A 21,137-nucleotide genomic window follows, 5' to 3' on the forward strand; every position below is an offset into this window, starting at 1 on the left:
AAAAAAAACAGCAAAATGTACCCCCATTTAAAATAGAGATTGGTATTATTATTGTGTCGCATAATGACACAGTTAATTATAGACCGTTTGTGTGTACTGACAAGTGGGTACAAAAATTGCTACAACAAAGGTTGCGCTCCTTCTCTTTCAATGATTGTCCAGTCTTGCAACAGTTGTGGCATCTCTGCTAGGACTGTATCAACGTTTGCACGGGATTCTAGTATCAATTTTTGTACAGGACATCACATTTTCCCGCAGGGAACTTGGAAACCCCCGACTGACAAAAGCGGACATGACACTCAAATGAAACAACGCCCGACGTACAGGAAAAGTTCTTCGGGCGCTAGCGATGCATATTGTTGTTGTAACCGAGGGTGTTTTTCTATTTCTGCGAGGTTCGTTGTGACACACGCCTTTGTAGTCCCACCGTAAGTGATTTCGTTGGTTCTTTGTCGGCAACGATCAAGAAACTGTTATAAAAACAACAAGTTATCATGAGGCAACGTCCGGGAGAATAACATTGTGCTGGGGCCAAAGGCCGCTCTAGGATTAGAGTGATGGCTCTGTCAGAGGTAATTGTGGCTCGGAACTATGATTCTTCACTACGTTTGCTTCCATATTTTGCGGAAGTCCCTAAATTTATTTAGATGTACCCGGAAGTGCTGAAATGGTTTTCGATGTGACACGTATTACTGGCAGATCCGGATCGGAGGAAAAGGAGGACAGTGGAGTTTGGTCTCAGAACGGTGGAGCAATGCTTTAAATTGAATTCGTATTTCTGTTTTACTCCAAGCAGAAGTGACTCCGTGGCTGATGTTTGCTGCTTAGCTTTCCTGGAAATCGGATGCTGTTGTTGCTCGGAAACTTCCTTTGATGGCTCATGCTGTACACGATGGTAGCCTTAAGAACAGCACCATGGGCTTCAAGCATTCGGACGAACGACAACTTGTGCTAGCAAATGCCACAACTAACTCCAATGCAAAATTCTGGTCAAAGTAAGTAAGGGATTTATTACCAAGCTCTCCCATAAGTTTAAAAAAAACCCTCTATTTTGCCCGTCTACTTCCCGAATAGGTATCAGAAAATAGCAATCGCTGTCTAGACTGTCCTGCTGATCGGTGGGAACTGAAAATCCCGAGAACTCCATGTTTCAAAAGGGGCAGGAAAAACAACCAAAGAAATTATGGACCAATTTGATCTAATGCGGCCAAGTTTCAAAACTTATTAGGGACAGTGTGAGTGAGCGCTGGACAAATATGAACTGTTCAGAGAGAGTCGACAGGGATCTGTAAAGGCTAAATGAAGTCAAACAAATATTTCCTAAACGTGGAAATCTACGACAAATAAAGTAGATAAGAGGTTATCAGGAAAGGTTAAGGTTAATATTATGGAGAAGGCTTTTGATAATGTTGCCTAACTCAAAAATCGTAAAGCTAGAGAATGGGTGTTGGTAATCGAAATCCCATATTGACAAGACGTATAAAGATGCCACCAATTTGCTTAGCCCTGATTTTAACCAATCAAAACCCACTCAATACGCAGCGTTAAACAGCAGCCTCCGTGAGTCTAAATGCCGAGAAAAAGCGCGCACATCAATTCGTAAAGATCAATAAATGTACAAAAGTGGTCAGGAGGGTTAATGTGGTCGTTAAGAAAGAAAACAGAGCTGGCGTAATTTCTACTGTGTTAAGACTGAGAAACAATGAGGTTGTGTTAAATAAAAAGAAAAACTCTTGGAAATAGCAGGTCAATCAGGATCTGTCTAAAAAAAGCAGACCTTTCATTGATCTGAAACATTAATAGTACTGTTTGATAGATTCTGCCATCTGGTATTTTCTACTTTCATTTCAGATTTCCATCATCTGCATTGGCTTGCTTGTCTGTTAGGAGTCATGTTAAACTTATATGGAACCCAGCACAACTGAAAGATATACCCTTCAACAACAAAAGTTAAACAGACACAGGATCTTTCTACAGAAAGCAAATGGCTGAGGGATTATCTGATAAAGGTCTTTAAGATAATTAAGGATTGCAGTAGACTGGATGTAACAAAAAATATCCTACTTTCAGGAAGTCCAAAACTATCAGTTATAAACACAACATAGTCATTAGTACTATGGGAATTTCAATTGAAGCTTTCTTTAACCCAAATAGTATAAGGATGTGTAATATGCTGTCATACAAAATATAACTTTGGCATGGTGACTCAGTGGTTAGCATTGCTTCTTCACAGCACCAGGGACCTGGGTTCCATTCCAGCTTTGGATGACTGTCGGTGTGGAAATTGCACATTTTCCTGGTGTCTGTGGATTTCTCCTGGATGCTCCAGTTTCCGTCCACAGTCCAAAGATGTGTAGGTTAGGTGAATTGGCATGTTAAATTGTCCATAGTGTCCAGGGATGTTTAGGCTAAGTGGAATAGTCATTGAGAAATGCAGGTTTATAGGGATAGAGTGGGAGGAAAGGGGAGCGGTAGTGGATCTGGGTAGGATGCTTTTCAGAGGCTCCGTGTGGACATGATGGGCTGAATGGCCTGCTTCCACACTGTAGGGATTCTATGATTTAAAGTGAATAGCATGAGGAGATAAGGCTAGAGGAATGTTTTGATGGGGTAGGTTAAAAATGAAACAACACCAAGTTGTGCGATTTTTAACTTTGTCCACCTTAGTCCAACACTGGCTCCTCCTCTTGATGGGATAAGAGGAAGCTCGTAAGGAACATAAATGGTGGCATTGACTAGTCACCTAAGACAGCCCATTAAGTCTGTTCCACCATTCAGTGGGAACTTGGCTGATTTGCTAATCCTCGACTCTACTTTCTGTCATAATTCTTGTTTCTTTTACTGATTAAAAGTCTGTCTATCTCAGCTGCAAATATAATTAATGAGTCTCATCAGCCCTTTACTGTAAATAATTGCACTAATTCTCTCCCCTGTGAGAGAAGAACTTCCTCCTCGACTCTGTCTTAAATGTGAGATTCCTTATTCTGAGATTATGCCCCTGGTCCTAGACTCTCTCACAAGTGAAAACAGCCATTCTGCATCTACCCTGTCAAGTCCTCCAGATTATTGTATGTTTCAAGAAGGTTATGTTTCATTCTTCCCAATTCCAATAAGTACAGACCTAATCTTCTTGACGTCGTCATAAGGCAATCCCTCCATACCGAGTATGATTTGTTTCTGTGCTGTCAACTGTGTGTGCCTTTACTAACACAAATGATATGTAAATATAATTTGACTATTTAAATATAGTGCACTTCCACTTTTACCTTTGCCTGATTTTACATTGACCCTGCCTCTGTTCTCGAAAAGAAGTCCAAATGCAGCACTAGTCTCATTGTTTGATAGAGAATATTTGACAATTTCCTTAACAAACAATTGGCTAGAACCTACCCCACTAGTTGTGCAGTTTTATTATGTTACAAAATGTATAATTTAAGAATACTATTTGTGACATTGCTGAAACTGTGGGAGCAAAGAAAAACCTTATAGCAGTTGTTATAGGCAGCAATAACGTGTTTGGGCCAAAAACCAAACTACATTATAATTGGGTTTATCAAACCACGTTATAATTGGGTTCATTTCTCTTTTCTGTTCCAATTTTAGACTTGATGAATCTTTCAATCCATTCTTTTCAATAAAATCCAAAGGATTGTTCCATTCCAGAAAACAGGACAATCTGGAGGGGTCAAATACTCACTTGTGGAAGACCAGTTAGTCTAGAGGCCACTATTGATATTAAGAAATCTTTTCTGTACAAAGTGAAGTATGAGTTTGAGAGGTCTGGTGTGAGGTTGTTATGTTGAGGAAGCCGAGGGCAGCACACGCTTGGATTGAAAGAAGACACTCACTGAGGAAGTCTTAACTATCCTTTAACACTCTTGATGGGCTGCAAACAGGTTCACCTGAATTGGGGGATGCCCCACTCAGGCGAAAGTTGAAATTTCATCTTGGCATCAATTTGGCCATGGGATTCTGAACTCCAGAGTACACTGTGAGCCTCACCAGCTGCCAAACAATAACATTGAAACCATTAAAATCTTGCTGTTCCAGGGTGTGACAAGGACAGTTAGCCTGACATCAGATCTTTGTGCAGGAATCTGTTAACTTTAGTGATTATGATGAGGAAAGCCAGGTGGACCTCATAGAATGTGAGTTCCCTGACTGGGGTGTTAATCTGGAGCAATTAGGCAACTCCCCCTGACAGATAAGAACAGGAGTGTCAGACATCCTGTTCACTCTGTGAGCTGGCTCTGAGGGAGTTGGAACAATGTCAAAGACTTTCTTCATGTAAGTAAAAGATGACTTTGTGACAGGCCTCTGTGGAGTTATTTCATGAACAATGTGCTTAGAAAATCCCAATAATATTAAAGTCTGATTTATAAAAGGGTAACTGTGCTTGACAAATCGATTAAAGTTTTGTGAGCATGTAACTAACAGTGTAGGTAAAAGAGTATTCGTTGGTGTACCTGGTACCCAACAGGCACTCAGTAAGGCTCACACAAACAGTTAATAGCCAAGTTAAGGGCTCATGGAGGTTTTTTAAATGTATTATCATGGATAAAGATTTTGTCCAATTAATCAATGAGCAGAGAAAAGTGGGACATTTTCAGATTGTCAGACTGTGACAATGGAATGCTGCAAGGATCGCTGCTGGGTCCTCACTTATTTACAATCTACATTAATGACTTGAAGAGGCAACGAGTAATATACCTTAATTTTTGAAACAGTATAAAGCTAGGATGTAAAAAAGGCTTTGAGGATGATACAGAGAAGTTACAAAGAGATATATATGGGCAAAATGAGTGGACAACAAAATGGCAGGAGGAGTATATTGCAGAGAAGCATGAGGTTATTCACTTGTATGAATAGAAAGGCAGAATTATTTTTAGAAGGCATCAAACTTGTTCAGAGAAACTTGAGTGTGGTTTTACAAGTAACACTGCTGTGGATCCTGGAAATCTGAATTAAACACACTGAGAATGCTGGAGAAACTAATCAGCTTTGGCAGCATCTGTGGAGAGAGAAACAGAATTAATGTTTTGAGTCCGATATGATTCTTCTTAAGAACAGTGAAGTTAGCTTTCCTATAAAGCAAACAATTAGGAACACAACTGCCATGTTGGCTTTTATTGCAAGGGCATTGAAATACAAGAATAAAGAAGCTTTGCTACACATATGCAGGACTTTGGTGAAAGCACACTTGGAATTCTGTGTTCAGCTTTGATCTTCGTCTTTAAGGCAGACAAACAGAGATTCAATTGATTAGTCCCTCGGATGACAGGTTTGACTTGTAATGAAAAACTGAATAAATTTGGTCCCTATTTTCTGGAAGTTAGAAGAATGAGAGATGCTCTCATTAAAATATGAGATTTTGAAGGATCTAGACAGTGTAGACATTGAGAGATTGTTTCTGACAGATGGCAAGGTGTTGGAATAAGGAAATGAACATTTCAACAGAAATGAGAAGAAATTTTGGTTCTTTAGAATGCTGATGTTTGCAGATGCTCCATTGTTGAAGATATTTAAGGCTGGGATGGACAGAACTTCTGTCTCTTGGGAAATCAAGGAATGTGGGGAGTGGGCAGGTAAGTGAAGACCAGGCTCAGGCTTGATTCCGTAATAAAAGCAAAAATAGTTGGAAATACTCTGCAGGTCTGGTATAGCTACTCACTTCATTTCTTTCTCCGCACGGGCTGCCAGAACTGTAAAACATTTTTTTTAAAAGATGTATTTCTCTAAATATGAAGTACTTTATTTTCATGTTGTCATTGTTGCTATTTGGTTCTAGAAACAGTTGATGTTTGCTTTCTTCCACCTCTCCATTAATATTAACACAGTTGTGATTGAATGGTTATTAATCTGAAATGTGCATTCTATCTTGCCACAGACGTTGCCTGACTCGCTGAGTTTTCTCAGCATTTTATCGTTGTTATTGTTATCAGTAAAAATCCATCAGCTGAGAAGGAGGGCCATCAAAGTTGTATTTGCCTTTTGTTTATGTTCAGTTGTTTGTGCCTCAAAATTGGAAATTGGACCTTTTCCATAGAAAGTCCTGACCCTTCCTGTGCTGGGAACTACTGACTGGAATTTTAGGTGAATGGGTTGATCCATGGCCAGAGGGGATGCTTTCTGTCCAGTATGAAACCCTTAAGTATTGAAGAAGCTGCATCCTACTGGTCGGGTAAAGGGGAGGAGGGCACTTCCATTTTGATTTGTCCTGTCAGCCATTTTAATGACTTGAAATTGGCCAGAGCCCCCAGGGGTGGTTTGTGGATTCAACTGCCTCTATATAAACAGGTGGAGTCTTAAAGGCTACATGGAATGCTGAGCCACTGGCCTTCTGCTAGGATTCCTGATGAAGGGCTTATGCCCGAAACATCAATTCTCCTGTCCTTCGGATGCTGTCTGACCTGCTGTGCTTTTTGAGCACTACACTTTTTGACCCTTCTGGAAAATTCCAGACAACCTCTGATATTTAGCCAGAGTCTTACCTTAGTTGGCTTATCGCTACTTATGGTGGGGAGTCTTTCTGCCCCAAGACTACATTAGAGAAAATGGACAGGAATGGGATAGTGACAGTAAATGAGCACTCAGCAATGTGAACTTATATGCTGATCCCCTGCCTCTGTTCTTGCTCTGCAATGGACTGAACATTTATCCCCTGAACATTTATCATTTGGCAGCACCCGACACTAGAAGTGATATTGCTTTTTACTGAGTCTTTTATTCAATAGTTATTTTCTGTAACATGGTCACTGTTTCCCTTTGTGCCCTGGCGCACACTATGTGTTCACAGTGTGGAACAGCGTGCATCAATGTCAACACAACATAATGAATCATTGGATGAACACATTTTGCTAATTGCACTAACCTGGAGCTTAAATAAACACTCTAGGATTGGTCTGGATAATGATTTACTATTTGGGATGTATACTTCTTAAAAAAAGCAAAGAATAAGTTTGCAAATGTTCCCACATATTTCAGAACCCACATGATATTTATTCTGTGAGTTTCCATGCATATGATTAAATCTTTCACTTTTGAGAATTATGAAACAGATAAAAACATAACTTCAATCTCCTTCAATGAAGTAAGCAATTGCTATTACCTAAACTATACAGAATAGACGATCACTAGTTTGATTCCTGTCAAAGATTGAATGGTTCAATGTTTTCAGTTGAACAGTATTTGAATATTAAGGCTGAGAGGAATAAAAAAAAATGCCTGTACCCTTGCTGTTGATTTCCGTTTAGGAAAATAAGTGTAGGCTTCTAGACATTATGTAAAAGCAGAACTGGACCTCCCTGTGATGTTGTTCAGTCAAAATATCTCCTGATGTTCATAGTGTGGGTACAAATCGTAGAAAATTTCACTGACTGCAAGGATAAAAGGATACTGTAAACAGTATGACTGGGGAGAAGAGAATATTAGGTATCTCCTCTAGGACATGCCTACCTTTTATTATAAACAATACAAGTTATGTTTTCAGTATATGAATAATAAAGCATTTACTGTGAAGTCAGTTAACTGTTCACATTCACATTCTTTGGAAAAAGTGCCAACATCACTGCTTGCATCACAGTGCCTGCAGAAATGTTTTCATGGTATCTTCAGAATGATGAAATAGCTTTTCACTTTTTGATTCCAACAGGTTTGAAGCCAAGTCATGGATTGCCTTTTTGTTTGTGGGCACGTGCCTAGTGTACTGTGTCAGAGTAACACTGCCTATCTGCATAGCTACCATGGCAGAACAATTTGGATGGGACAAGACACAGTCTGGAATTGTACTCGGAAGTTTTTTTTGGGGATATTGCCTGACTCAAATCATAGGTGGCCATATCAGTGACAGGTGAGAAAGAGATCTTGTCTTAGTCGTGGAAACTTCATATTTGGGTACTTGCATGTTGTAAGTCCTTTGTTTTTAAAATATACTATAAAGCAGTATTTTACCTGCAGCATAATCAAGTAAAATGTAGATATTTTTTATCTGCTTTTGGTTTTGGACTTACGCTATGGGAGAAATCTTTAATTGCTATCTAACCTCAGAACAACAGACTTTTTTATACATGCAGATGGTAATTATTTGGCTTGAACATACTGTACTTTGCAAGTAAGTTTAGAAAGCAAACCATATTTAAGAAAGAAATAAATTGTTTTATCATGCACATGCCACCCTGCATCATATTGGTATTTGGTCTATAAATGACACAGACCAGCAAACAACACAGCTTCTTCTTGTGCCATACTTCTTAGAAGCTTTGCATTTCATTTGATTTTTTGGATGTGAGGTCATGGGCAAGGCCACCATTTAATGTCCATTCCTAACTGCCCTTGCGACCATGATAATAAGCCCACTTTTTTGAACTGCTGGAGTCCATGTACCAACCCTGGAAGAGACGTCATCATTTTGACCAAGGAACAGTAATGTAGGTGCAAGTTTGTGATTTGGAGGTGAATCTGTAGGTGATGATGTTCAGCTCTGTCTGCTGCTCTTGTCTTTCCAGGTGGCAGATGCAAGTTTGAAAGATGCTGTTGAAGGAAATTTGTGAATTTCTTGAATTGCTGCAGTGCATCTTAAAGATGGTACCCACTGCTGGCTAATATAGGCTGTGGTAAAAGATGTAAATTCTATTCACTGCCGTTCACCTGCCTCTTAATGCCACACATTCAATCAAATGATGTATTGATGTTAAGAGTAGCCAGTAATACCTCAGCACTGGATTCTTATTCCTTTGCTGATGATTGAGAGTAGACTGATGAAGAGGATTTGATTTGTCCTGTATTTTATAAATAAAAATAAGTACTCAGTGGTATTTATTAAGGTTTGAAAGGCCCGATATCTACCAGTAAAAGTGGTAATACCCCTACCAATACAATCTTTGGGAGCCGAAATGATTTGAGTCCCTATTTGGTGATCCTACTCCATGCAGGACATTTAATTGCAGAGCCCCCTCTACTCCCAATGCGAAAAAGACCAGGAACCATGACCCTGACAGCTAGCAGCTAGTTCAAGTCTGGCAGCTGTCATTTATCCAGGGAGTGACAGCAGCTATCAATAATATACTTGGGCCATTACTAGAGTTCCTTATGCATGTACTGGAGAAAGGTAAGCAGACACTTGGTAGTATAGAACTTTGAATTAGGATGAAAAGTAGAAGTACTGTCACAGCTTTCCATCTTGCATTCATCAGGATAGATACAACATTCCCACCCGTCCCCCCCTCCTCTACATTGATTGCATTGGCACCACCTTGTGCTCCCATGAGGAGGATGAGCAGTTCATCAACTTCACCAACACATCCCACCCCGACCTTATATTCACATGCACCATCTCTGACACCTCCCTCCCCTTCCTGGACCTCTCCATCTTCATTAACGATGACCAACTCAACACTGATATTTTTTACAAACTCATCACTCCCACAGCTACCTGGATTACACCTCTTCCCACGCTAACCCCTGCAAAAATGCTATTACGTATTCCCAATTCCTCCGCCTCCACCGTACCTGCTCCCAGGAGGACCAGTTCCACCACAGAACACAGCAGATGGCCTTCTTCTTTCAAGACCATAATTTCCCCACCCATGTGGTTGAAGATGCCTTCCAATGCATCTCATCCACGTCCTGCATCTCCACCCTCAAACCCCACCCCTCCAACCGCAACAAGGACAGAACCCCTGGTCCTCACCTTCCACCTCATCAACCTCCACAGAAACTGTATCCACCGACATTTCTGCCACCTACAAACAGACCCCACCACCCGGGATATATTTCCCTCCACACCCCTTTCTGCTTTCCGCAAAAACCGTTCCCTCCATGACTATCTGGGCAGGTCCATGCATCCCAACAACCCACTCTCCCCTCCTGAAACCTTCCCCTGCTATCGCAGGAATTGTAAAACATGCGCCCACACCTCCCTCCTCACTTCCATCCAAGGCCCCAAAGGAGCCTTCCGCATCCATCAAAGTTGCACTTACACAAATTTCATTTATTGTGTCCATTGCTCCTAATGTGGTGTCCTTTTCATTGGGGAGACTAGATGCCTTCTCACAGTGCAGTTTAGGGAACATCTCTGGGATACCCGCACCAATCAACCCCACCGTCTTGTGGCCAAACATTTCAACTCCCCCTCCCACTCTGCCAAGGACTTGCAGGTCCTGGGCCTCACCACTCGATGCCTGGAGGAAGAACGCCTCATCTTCCGCCTCCGAACACGTCAACCCCAGGGACTCAAAGTGAACTTCACTGGTTTCCTCATTTCCCCGTCCCCCCACCTTACCCCAGTTCCAACCTTCCTGCTCAGCACCGTCCTCATGACCTGTCCCACCTATCCGCTCCACGCTCCTCTTCAACCTATCACCTTTATCCCCACCTTCATCCACCTATTGCACTCTTAGCTACCTTCTCCCCAGCCCCACCCCCCTCCCATTTATATCTCCACCCCAGAGGCTCCCAGCCTTATTCCCGATGAAGGGCTCCTGCCTGAAACATTGATTTTCCTGTTCCTCGGATGCTGCCTGGCCTGCTGTTTTCCAGCACCACTCTAATCTTGACACAGAAAAGAGCAATAATTGTCTTGCATGGGAAAAGAGCAGTGATTGGTTGGCAAGTTACCTCTGGCAGTCAAAGGATTGGCATGGCAAATGCACCAGGGAACTATTGCCCCACAATAGTTTCTGTTTAAGAAAAAGGCTCAATTCATAGACATTTTCATCTTCCCTACAGAGGACAGGTCCCTGTCTATCAATGTATTCAGCTTCCAGCAAATAAAAGTGAGGCGCATGTGAGCCTATCAATTTTAATGCAGTTCTTAGTGTAATTTTTAGCACAATCCAGATTGCAAAGTAAGTGGTTTCTTTTAAATTTCAGAATCATATTTAATAGAGTCATTGAGTTGTACAGCACGGAAACAGACCCTTCGGTCTAACATGTCCATGCTTACAGATATCCTAACCTAATCTAGTCCCATTTGCCAGCACTTGGCTCGTATCTCTCACAACCCTTCCTATTCATATACCCATCCACGTGCCTTTTAAATGTTGTAATTGTATCAGCCTCCACCACATTCTCTGGCAGCTCATTCCATACATGTGCCACCCTCTATATGAAAATGTTGCCCCTTCTTACCTTAAACCTATTCCCGCTAGTTCTGGACTCCCCCACCCCAAGGAAAAGACCTTGTCTATTTACTCTATCCAAGCACCACATGATTTTATAAAAGTCTATAAAGGTCACCCCTCATCCTCCGATGCTTCAGGGAAAACAGCCCCAGCCTGTTCAGCCTGTCTCTATAGCTCAAATCCTCCAACCCTGGCAATATCCTTGTAAATCCTTTCTGAACCCTTTCAAGTTTCACAACATCCTTCTGATAGGAAGGAGACCAGAATTGCATGCAATATTCCAAATGTGGCCTAACCAATGTCCTGTACAACCACAACATGACCTCCTGACTCCCGTACTTAATGCACAGTCCAATAAAGGAAAGCATACTAAATACCTTCTTCACTATCCTATCTATCTGCAACTACATTTTCAAGGAATTATGAACCTGCACTCCAAGGTCTCTGTTCAGCAACACTCCCCAGAATCCTCCCATTAAGTGTATAAGTCCCGGTCTGATTTGCTTTTCCAAAATACAGCACCTAGCATTTATCTAAATTAAACTCCATCTGCCACTCCTCAGCCCATTTGCCCATCTAATCAAGATCCCTTTGTACTCTGAGGAAACCTTCTTCGCTGTCCATTACATCTAATGTTAGACATTAGGTTTTGAGTTTTATAGGCATAGGCTCATTGAATACCATCATAAACTACCTATTTCCAACTGCTAATGGGATGCACTGCTTGAAGCGATCTCCCAGTCATAGGGATGTCTGACTTAAGTGTCAGCATGGCACCAGCACTGAACATATAGCACATTACTCATTTGTGTGGTAAACCGAATGTCTTTCTCTTGACTGCAGCATCCTGTTAGTCGCTTATATCGCTTGTGTTACTACTTAATAGGCAGAGCATGAAACAACCCACTTTAGGTATTATTTGCCTTTTTGAGATACTGTATTTAACCTTCAGAGTAATTTGAGATAGACTCTACTTTTTGTGTATGATTGTGGAAGCTTTCAGCTCATTTGTGAGTGCATGTGATATACTGCAAACAATGACCCGAATGGGATAGCCATTATCCCACAGGACAGCTTTATTGCAGTGTATTTCAGCATCATGTTCTGCTCTGCAGAGTGTCCGGTCTATCTCTAGTCCTTAGCCTGCACCTTTCTATCCAATCAAACTCCATCTCCTTGGATCTCACTTCTAGGGGACTTTAAAATTGTCCATTAATTCTATTTCATATTCCACAGATGCTACCTGACCCGCTGATTGTTCCTGACTTTTTCTGTTTTATCTCTGGGTTAGTGTTAATAGTTTAGGGATAAATGTTGGTCAAAGCATTGAGTGGATTATTATGCTCTTCTTCAAATAATGTCCTTCCAAAGATGCAGTCTCTGAGCATATTTTTGTTTAACATCTCATTAAAAGTTATTATGTCTGGCATCACAGCGCTCAGTACTACACTGGTGTCCTCCTGGGATTACGAGTACAGGTTTTTGGAATTGAGTTTCAAACCACAAGCCTCTGACGTGGGTGAGAATGCTACCAGAGAGTTGGAATTTACTTTGAAGGAGCTGTTATTAAAATGCATTATTCATTTTTTGTTTTTAGTTGTGTTCTAGTATTCCTTTTGTATTAGATACACATTACACTGTTGCTTTCTACGTTTCTTTCTCTTTGATCAATGCAGGAATATGTTCCTTCTTTGGGTAGTTTGTACAAATCACCAATTTGAATAAGTTTTATTTTCTGGCTTTACTGTGTCTTTACTGTGGAAGTGCTCCATAACAATAGTTCTAAGCTTGGCTGTGTACATACTACTAGTGGAAGCTAAGTTGTAGTGGTGAGGCAAACATTCTGGGTATGCATTCCAGAATTTTCTTATTTTTTATTTCCAATTAACTTGGCTGGTGAGTTGGGAGGGAGAAAGAGTTGTAGAGCAGATCCCAACACCCCCCCCCCCCCATATTAAAATTATAATTATAATATTTTTTGTTAGGAAGAGCTGTGAACAGGGCCTTGCATTAAGGTTTTTGGTTGATTTCAAATTGTGAATTAGAATCCACATTTCAACTGTCTGCGTGTTCTGAACATCTGATATGTTTCCATTTTGGGGTAGCCTGCAGTACTCCGGACTGTCATACCTCAATGTTGGTGTTGATGACTGTATTTTGTTTATTCTCTTAATACAGTTCCAAATTTCAATTAAAGCATTCTACTCTAAATTTGTGATTTTTGACTTTATGAGCGTCACAGTGCTGCAGACTTTTATTTTCACTGCTTGAATGCTAAGCTAGAGGGTCAGTTTGTGTGTTTTTAATATCATTTCATTTTATTGTGCAGCCTAATTTTGTTGGAATCAATCTGCCCAAACACATAACTCCCAGGCAGTGAAGATGAAGTTTTATCTTTTGAAACCTTCCAATGTTATTGTAGCTCGTGTGCAACAAGTATAACAACTGGAGTCAACTTAGTGGTGGGGTGGGGGTGGGTGTTGTTGGTGACAGGGATTTGAAACTTTTCCTTGTCTAGCCTCAAGTAAAAAACCATTTTACTGTTACCTCATTAGCACCATACCACATTAAAATTTAGGAAAAGAGTTAACTTTTTTTAGAAAGAGCTCTGAAACCTTAATCTGACTTTTATCTTTCCAGATACTGTCAGATTCACTATCTTTATACTTACCTCTGCTGTTAATTTGGATTTAATTCATTTTTAATGTATATTTGTTAAAGGACAGAACTTGTAATTATATAACACCTATTAATATGTCAGGATGCCATTGTAATGCTTTCACATTGTATGGGTTGCAAGTTATTGTCATGCTTTCTCAGTAAAAAATGCCATATTTTCAGTAAGGTTCACTGACAAACTATTTTTTTTTACACAGATTGGGTGGCGATAAAATACTTCTACTTTCAGCTACTTCATGGGGCTCAGTAATTACTCTCACTCCACTCATTGTTCACTGGAGCTCTACGCCAATCCTTTTTTTAACCTTATCCAGATTCCTTATGGGCCTGTTTCAGGGTGAGTAGCAACAATTGGCAGTAGAGGTGGGAAATGGGTGGGGGATTTTCTTTGGAATTTTAAACGTAATGTAGAGTGGCTGAATGCTGCAGTTTGTTTTCCCAACAGTTGACTTTGCTAATTTTCCATGTGGCCAGGCTCTGAATCATGCGTACATGATGTCATCACAAATGAAAAGTCTCAACAGGCCTCAGTCAATTGCTGCCTTCATCATAACAGTCTCAAAAATCCATTCTTTTTCTGTCCAAGTTCCCGAAGAGGCCCAGAGAGAGGATGTGGAAAACCTGGGAATTAACTATTCCAGTTCATGCCTGCTTTGAATTACTTATCCAGGAAGGATGATCTGGGTTGGGCCAGGTCTACCAGAATGTGTAAATAGAAATGTTAAACAAATACAGAGGAACCTCGATTATCTGAACAAGGTGGACAGGCACTATTTCATTCAGATAATCGATTTTACCCTAAACAAAGGAAGCCATACTGATCTAATGCTGAGCTCTACCGGAGAATTTGTTTAAATCTATAATTTTAATGAATCTGCCATTTAAACAAACTAATCCTTGCAGTCTGCAAATTACAGGTTAAAATGAAAAGGACTTACCATTACATAAATATTGTAAATCAAATCCCAGCATTAAACAAGGTCTCGAACAGCTTCTATGATTGCAAGAGCATTTGTCAGTTGCCGGGAACTCGGTATCATAATAGAAAGACAGAAGCGCTGTCTCGCACATGCGTTTACGTTCTCTGCCTTTTTTTAATGAATGCCCTGGTAAACTGAGAGGAATGCAGGACTGTAAAACACTTACTTTGTAAAGGGCTGTGTAACAACCCTTACCTAAAAAATATCCAGTTGCGGATGCTTGAGCTGCTTGAGTTTCTTTTTTTTGCCAGCATTTTCACATCTTTTTCAGTACAGGAAAATCAAATCCACTTACCTCTTTAATGTAATTTTTTGTGGGACCTTGAAATCTTCTTCGGATATTCCATTATTCGGATAATCGAGATTTGGATAATTGAGGTTCCTCTGTAAATGATCTGGGTTGGGCCAGGTCTACCAGAATGTGTAAATAGGAATGTTAAACAAATACAGAGGAACCTCGATTATCTGAACAAGGTGGACAGGCACTATTTCATTCAGATAATTGATTTTACCCTAAACAAAGGAAGCCATACTGATCTAATGCTGAGCTCTACCAGAGAATTTGTTTAAATCTATAATTTTAATGAATCTGCCATTTAAACAAACTAATCCTTGCAGTCTGCAAATTACAGGTTAAAATGAAAAGGACTTACCATTTGTTGATGGTTACAATACCCAAATGATAAGTAGAAGGGATAAGAACAAAATTCAGAATACAAAAATAAATGCAGCTGCATGGAATCTGTGGTCAGTGGTGAAATGATATTGCTCGCTGCTGACCTGGAAGAAGACTGTCCACAAAGGACTCTCAATCTTTGTGACATGGGTTTCACTGTTCCTGACATTTCATTTGATTTTGGTGCCAACTACAGGGGATTTCTAGTGTCCAGCTACTGTGATGATATCAGTGGCTAAGCAGTCACACTGAAGAATTCTTACAGACGACAAACCAGAAAATGTAGCTCACTGGAAATCCTTCATTTTTACAAACTGAAAAACATTGACTGGGACAAACATACAGGATTAAGGTAGAAGCTAAAATTCCATAAGGAAGCATAAAACCCATTATAAACGTAATGGTATTTTATGATAATGGAGATATGACATTCACAATCATCAAGTTGGCATTTCAAGACCAAATAAGTTATTCAGTGATTATGATTTAGTTGCACCCTATTCAGATAAGGCATGTCATTTCCTGATTCTTAATAGCAAGTCAGAGCACAAGTGTATTTTCACAAAAAGCATGATTTCTAAAGATTTCTACCTGTGAGGGCTTCAATAATGTACCTTGTGGAGAGACAGGGCTGACTGCCAGCAACCTCCACATTTCGTATTTTACTGTATACATGCATCCCCTATCATTGGAACCACAAAGTATGTGGCAATATCAAAATTCAGAGTGCAGAGAAAAGTGTAGGGAGTAATAATAAAAACCTGATGAGAACAAAGCAAGAGTTCTGAAAAAGACGGGTATATTGCTTTGTTTGTAATACGCTGGACAAAGCATCAACAACAAACAGGAATCGGAGTCAATATTTAGAAGGAAGGAAGTGGATGTATTAAGAACAGCAAGTGTTGGAAAACCTCAGTCAAAACATTCCACAGTCTCTTGAACAATTGCAGCGTTTTCCTTTGATTACCAGAGTAGATTTTTGATTGGCTGATAAACAAGCCTGAAACGATAAGGCCTGAATTTTCCTTTTGCCAAATATTGTTGGCGAGTCATTAACATATGTCCGTTATGATTGTGCCATTTCTCTTAGTGGTCTGCATACTAAATCACCAACTCTGTAATGCACACAATTTGAATTATATTCTCAAAAAGTAACAAATAAAAATGAAAGGCTAAATTTGTGAGGATATTTTTTTATTTGACTTTTTAAATAGAGGGGTTGATGATAAGACCATAGGACACAGGAGCAGAAATTAGGACATTCAGCCCATTGAGTCTCCTCCGTCGTTCAGTCATGGCTGATAAGTTCTCAACCCCATTCTTCCGCTTTCTCTCGGTAACCCTTGATACTCAAGAATCTATCTATCTCAGTCTTAAGTATACTTAATGATCTGGCCTCCATAGACTTCTGTGGTAATGAATTCCATAGATTCACCACTCTCTGGTTGAAGAAGTTTCTCCTTATCTCCTTTCTAAAAAGTCTTCCCTTAATCTAAGGCTGTGCCATCAGATCCTAGTCTCTCCTACCAATGGAAACATCTTTCCAACACCTACTCTGTTCAGGCCATTCAGTATTCTTATGTTACAATTAGATCTCCCCCTCATCCTTCTAAACTCCATCGAGTAGAGACCCAGAGTCCTCAAATGTACCTCATATTTTATGTTTTCCATTCCTGGGACCATTCTCGTGAACCTCCTCTGAATAGGCTCCAGGACCAGTATGTCCTTCCTGAGACATGGGGCCATAAACTGCACACTGTACTCCAAATGTGATCTGACCGGAGCCTCATAGAGCCTCAGAAATAAATCCCTGCTTTTATATTCAAGTCTTCTCAAAATAAACGCCATCATTGCATTTGCCTTTCTAACTACTGACCCAAAGTACAAGTTTACCTTCAGAGAATCTTGGACTAGAACTCCCAAGAATCTTTGCAGTTCAGACTTCTGAACTTTCTACCTATTTCGAAAATAGTCCATGCCTCTATTCTTTCTATCAAAGAGCATAACATAGAACATAGAACAAGACAGTGCAGAGCGGGCACTTCGGCCCTCAATGTTGCACCGACCTGTGAACTATTCTCAGCTCATCCCCCTACACTATCCCATCACCATTCATAACCTCACACTTTCCCACGTTGTACTCTATCTGCCACTTCTTTGCGCACTCTCCTAACCTGTCCAATCTTTCTGTACCCTCCCTGCCTTCTCACTGCTAGCTGTTCTTCTACCTATCTTTGTATTGTGTGTAAATTTTTGCCAGAATGCCCTCAGTTCCTTCACCTAGATTGTTAATGTATAAAGTGTAAAGTTGTGGTTTCAACACTGAGCCTTGCAGAACACCATCTGTCACCAGCTGCCATCCTGAGAAGGACCTTTTTATCCTAACTCTCTGCTTTCTGCCAGACAGCTAGGCTTCTATCCAGCTAGCACCATACCTCTGACACCATGGGCCCTTATCTTACTTAGTAATTCTCCTATGTGGCACCTTGTCAAAGGCCTTCTTGAAGTCCAGATGGATAACATCCATTAGCTGTCCTTGGTCTAACATGCTTGTTACTTCCTCAAAGAATTCTAGCAGGTTTGTCAGGCATAACCTCCCTTTGATGAACTCATGCTGACTTTGCCCTATTTTACCATACACTTCCAAGTATTCAGAAATCTCATCCTTCACAATGGATTCCAGGATCTTACCCACGACCGAGGTTAGGCTAATTGGTCTATTTTAATTTGTGCTGTTGCATCTGGTGAAATAGTATGTACCTTGGTGTAGTGGTTATAAATCTCAGGCAAAATCTTGATGGAGACATCACACTTAATAATAAATTATTTGTGTAGAAGTCATTTTTCTGGTTGAAGTTAATGTAGTTCCTCTATCCAGACATCACCTCATCAGAGCCACCTCCTTTTTCCTCCTCCTATTCTTTGCCAGTTTTGGAACAGAGCATTTATTACCATCGTTGAATAGCTAAAACTTAGTCCTGTAATAAACTTGGATTCCTCAACATGAAAGGAATGTTAGATTGTGTAAGTAACATGTCCTAATTTTGCAGCAAGGAGCGAAGTGGTAAAGCACACAAAAACAGAAATTGCTGGAGAAACTCAGCAAGGCTGCCAACATCTGTGGAGAGAAAGCAGAGTTAATGTTTTAAGTCTAGTGCATTTGAAACGTTACTTCTGCTTTCTCTCCACAGTTGCTGGCTGACCTGCTGAATTTCTCAAGCAATTTCTGCTTTTTGTTTTAGATCTTCAGTATCCACAGTTCTCAGGTTTATTTGCAGAGAGATGGTGTTTGGTATTCATTATGCCACTGCTGCCTACAGAGTTTCCACTGGTTGCTATGTGGAGATGTACATCTGATGGCAAATCCAATGTGGTACCTTCTACTGGCCATACCAAGAAACAGGCTGTTTAACAAATCAGTTTGAAGAATTTCATTGAGACAAATAGCACACAGGTGGATACAGATATGCCTGCACTTCCACACATTTGGCTGCATGCTTGATGGCTGCCAGATACCTGCCTTTGGTCCCTTTTCAGGGAAGTGACTTCTGCGAATGATTGTATTTGTCTGTCAATGACTGGGAGGCAATTTAATGCATTCTTCACAATCTGCACTTCCCCTCCAATGAGGCTTGTGGTCATTTCGGAATGGTGACAACCTCTAGATGGCAAGCTGGGGTGGGTGGATCTTGCAAAGTTACCCAATATGGAACTGCTGGGCTGCAACAACCATTGCCACCATTGGCCATCCTTTGGAGGACTTTCCCCCCAGCTGTGACAGTCTGGAAGCTGAGCTCACAGTCTGCTTTGCATTAATCTATGGAGGCCGACTCCAGCCCCACACAGTCTTGTCAACTACTATGGCAGAACCCCCTTCTCCTGTTGGAAGTGTTGCTGTTCAGAGCCTCATTATCTCTTCCATCGATAGATTCTACCTGCCGTCTGATTGTTGGGTCTCCTGGAGGCACCCTCTTCATTCTGCCCTTCCTTCAAAATTTCTTCCCTGGTCCTTCTGTAGACACTTCTGTTTCACCAACCCACTGAGATTAGGGCCCTGGAACTAAAATCCAGCCTGCAAAGTATAAGTCAGGAAATGTAAACTCAGTAAAAATCCTCCAATGCCATAAATCATGTTTAAAAAGGAAAATGACTTTTGGGAAATTCAGATGAGATTAATTAGATAGAAGAAGCACAAAAAGTAAAGGAAAAACATTTTTAAAATGTTCTCTAGCATTAATTATCTTCAGAGAGAATGAGACAGCATATATTCTCACTTGTCCTCAAAATTGATTTTACATATATGCTGATGTATGTTACAAGCACACCTTGCTCATGAATGCATCAGCCTTTAACTTCTCTGTTGTCTTAAATGGGAAACTGGTCAGCAACTAAGTCACGTTTCACAGTTGTATTCATAATTGCAACAGTACACCCCGATGAGGAGCAAGATAGCTCTGGAAACAACACCTGGTTTTGCATACTCAAGTGCATGCGTGTGGACAGCAGAATTGCTGTGCTGTTAGCCTCACTATTAATCTAGTAAGAAAATCCAGTCCATTATATTTTCTTTGCTTTTTGGAAGTTAAAAAGCATTTAAAAATATAATTGAATGTTAAACTTGCTCTTCCTGTGCTGGTTTTTCTCATGACTCTCTACCCTAATTTTAGTGGCTAGTTTATTGTTCCATTTTGCTCAAATGACTATTCTTTGTTTGAGAATTTGTGAGATATTAATCCCTGGGGTTCATATAAATTGACGACAGCTGTATCCTTGATTGATATTTACAGTAGTGATTAAATAGCAGGAGCTGGAACAATGCTGATTTGTTTTATACTGAGTTAAATATTAATTCTAATCAGTCATCTTGCTAATTATGGTTTAGTAATGCACTGCATGGTGTATTCACTAGTGGAGTTAAAGGAGAAGTGCTATTGTACATGTTTTTAATACTTTTTAAGCAGCATCACCGTTCATCTTTTTGAAATGCATCAAATTTTATTGCACCATAGCCCAACACATAAATTGAGATAATATTGGAATGTTGGCAGTGATTACAGTGTATGTTAACAGTACAAACACTGTTGCAAAACTAGCAAAACTCAAATCACTGAATAGAGCCAATCAACATAGATAACACTTCAGATTAAAATCCCCATTCTAGTTTGGAGCATAGTTAGAAGCAAGTGCTAAGGTAAGCCACAGAATTGGACCAGAGTATGATAACCTTTCTTCAAACCTGTATTCTCAGCATGAAGACTCAGCAGGTAGGAACAGAGTCTTGCAAAATTACCTCTTGTATGTTGAGTATCCTGCCTTGATAACTAGAGTTTAAGAAATTTTATAATGTTCTAAATGCTTTAATTCTGAGAATAATTTAGCTGTTTTGACTTCAAAAAACAATTATATTTGAGTTAAATAATAATTGAATAAAATATTAAATTTTGTATGTTTCTTGGGAAAATTTAGGTGTGTTTTTCCCATCTCTGTCGAGTCTATTCTCCAATAGAGTGCGAGAGAGTGAACGAGCATTTACCAGCAGTGCGGTGTGCACTGGCTCCCAGGTTGGGTAAGTCACATCTTCCAGGTTTATTGCAAAAAGTCAAGTTTGTAGGTTGGGGTAGAAAAGACACTGTTAGCAACAGATGAAAAAACTGTGTGCATTACTATAAAACTGAATTAATC

At 40.2% G+C, this 21,137-nt stretch overlaps 1 protein-coding gene across 3 annotated transcripts in view; it reads left to right on the forward strand.

Moving 5' to 3' along the window:
• The first annotated feature begins 312 nt into the window (after window positions 1-312).
• The window catches only part of slc17a9b (solute carrier family 17 member 9b), a 58,220-nt gene continuing 37,395 nt past the window's right edge, over window positions 313-21,137 (forward strand). The window contains exons 1-5 of one of the 3 annotated variants that reach the window (XM_060836373.1): window positions 313-572; window positions 797-995; window positions 7,652-7,849; window positions 13,997-14,136; window positions 20,922-21,021. In XM_060836373.1, the coding sequence (XP_060692356.1) occupies window positions 874-995; window positions 7,652-7,849; window positions 13,997-14,136; window positions 20,922-21,021 (560 nt within the window). In that variant the 5' untranslated portion in view covers window positions 313-572; window positions 797-873. Of the gene's footprint in view, window positions 573-656; window positions 996-7,651; window positions 7,850-13,996; window positions 14,137-20,921; window positions 21,022-21,137 lie in introns of those variants that run through there. The other 2 variants (XM_060836374.1, XM_060836375.1) reach the window with 2 other exon arrangements.

Source organism: Hemiscyllium ocellatum, chromosome 15 (assembly GCF_020745735.1).
Source record: "Hemiscyllium ocellatum isolate sHemOce1 chromosome 15, sHemOce1.pat.X.cur, whole genome shotgun sequence".
NCBI classification, from domain to species: Eukaryota; Metazoa; Chordata; class Chondrichthyes; order Orectolobiformes; family Hemiscylliidae; genus Hemiscyllium; species Hemiscyllium ocellatum.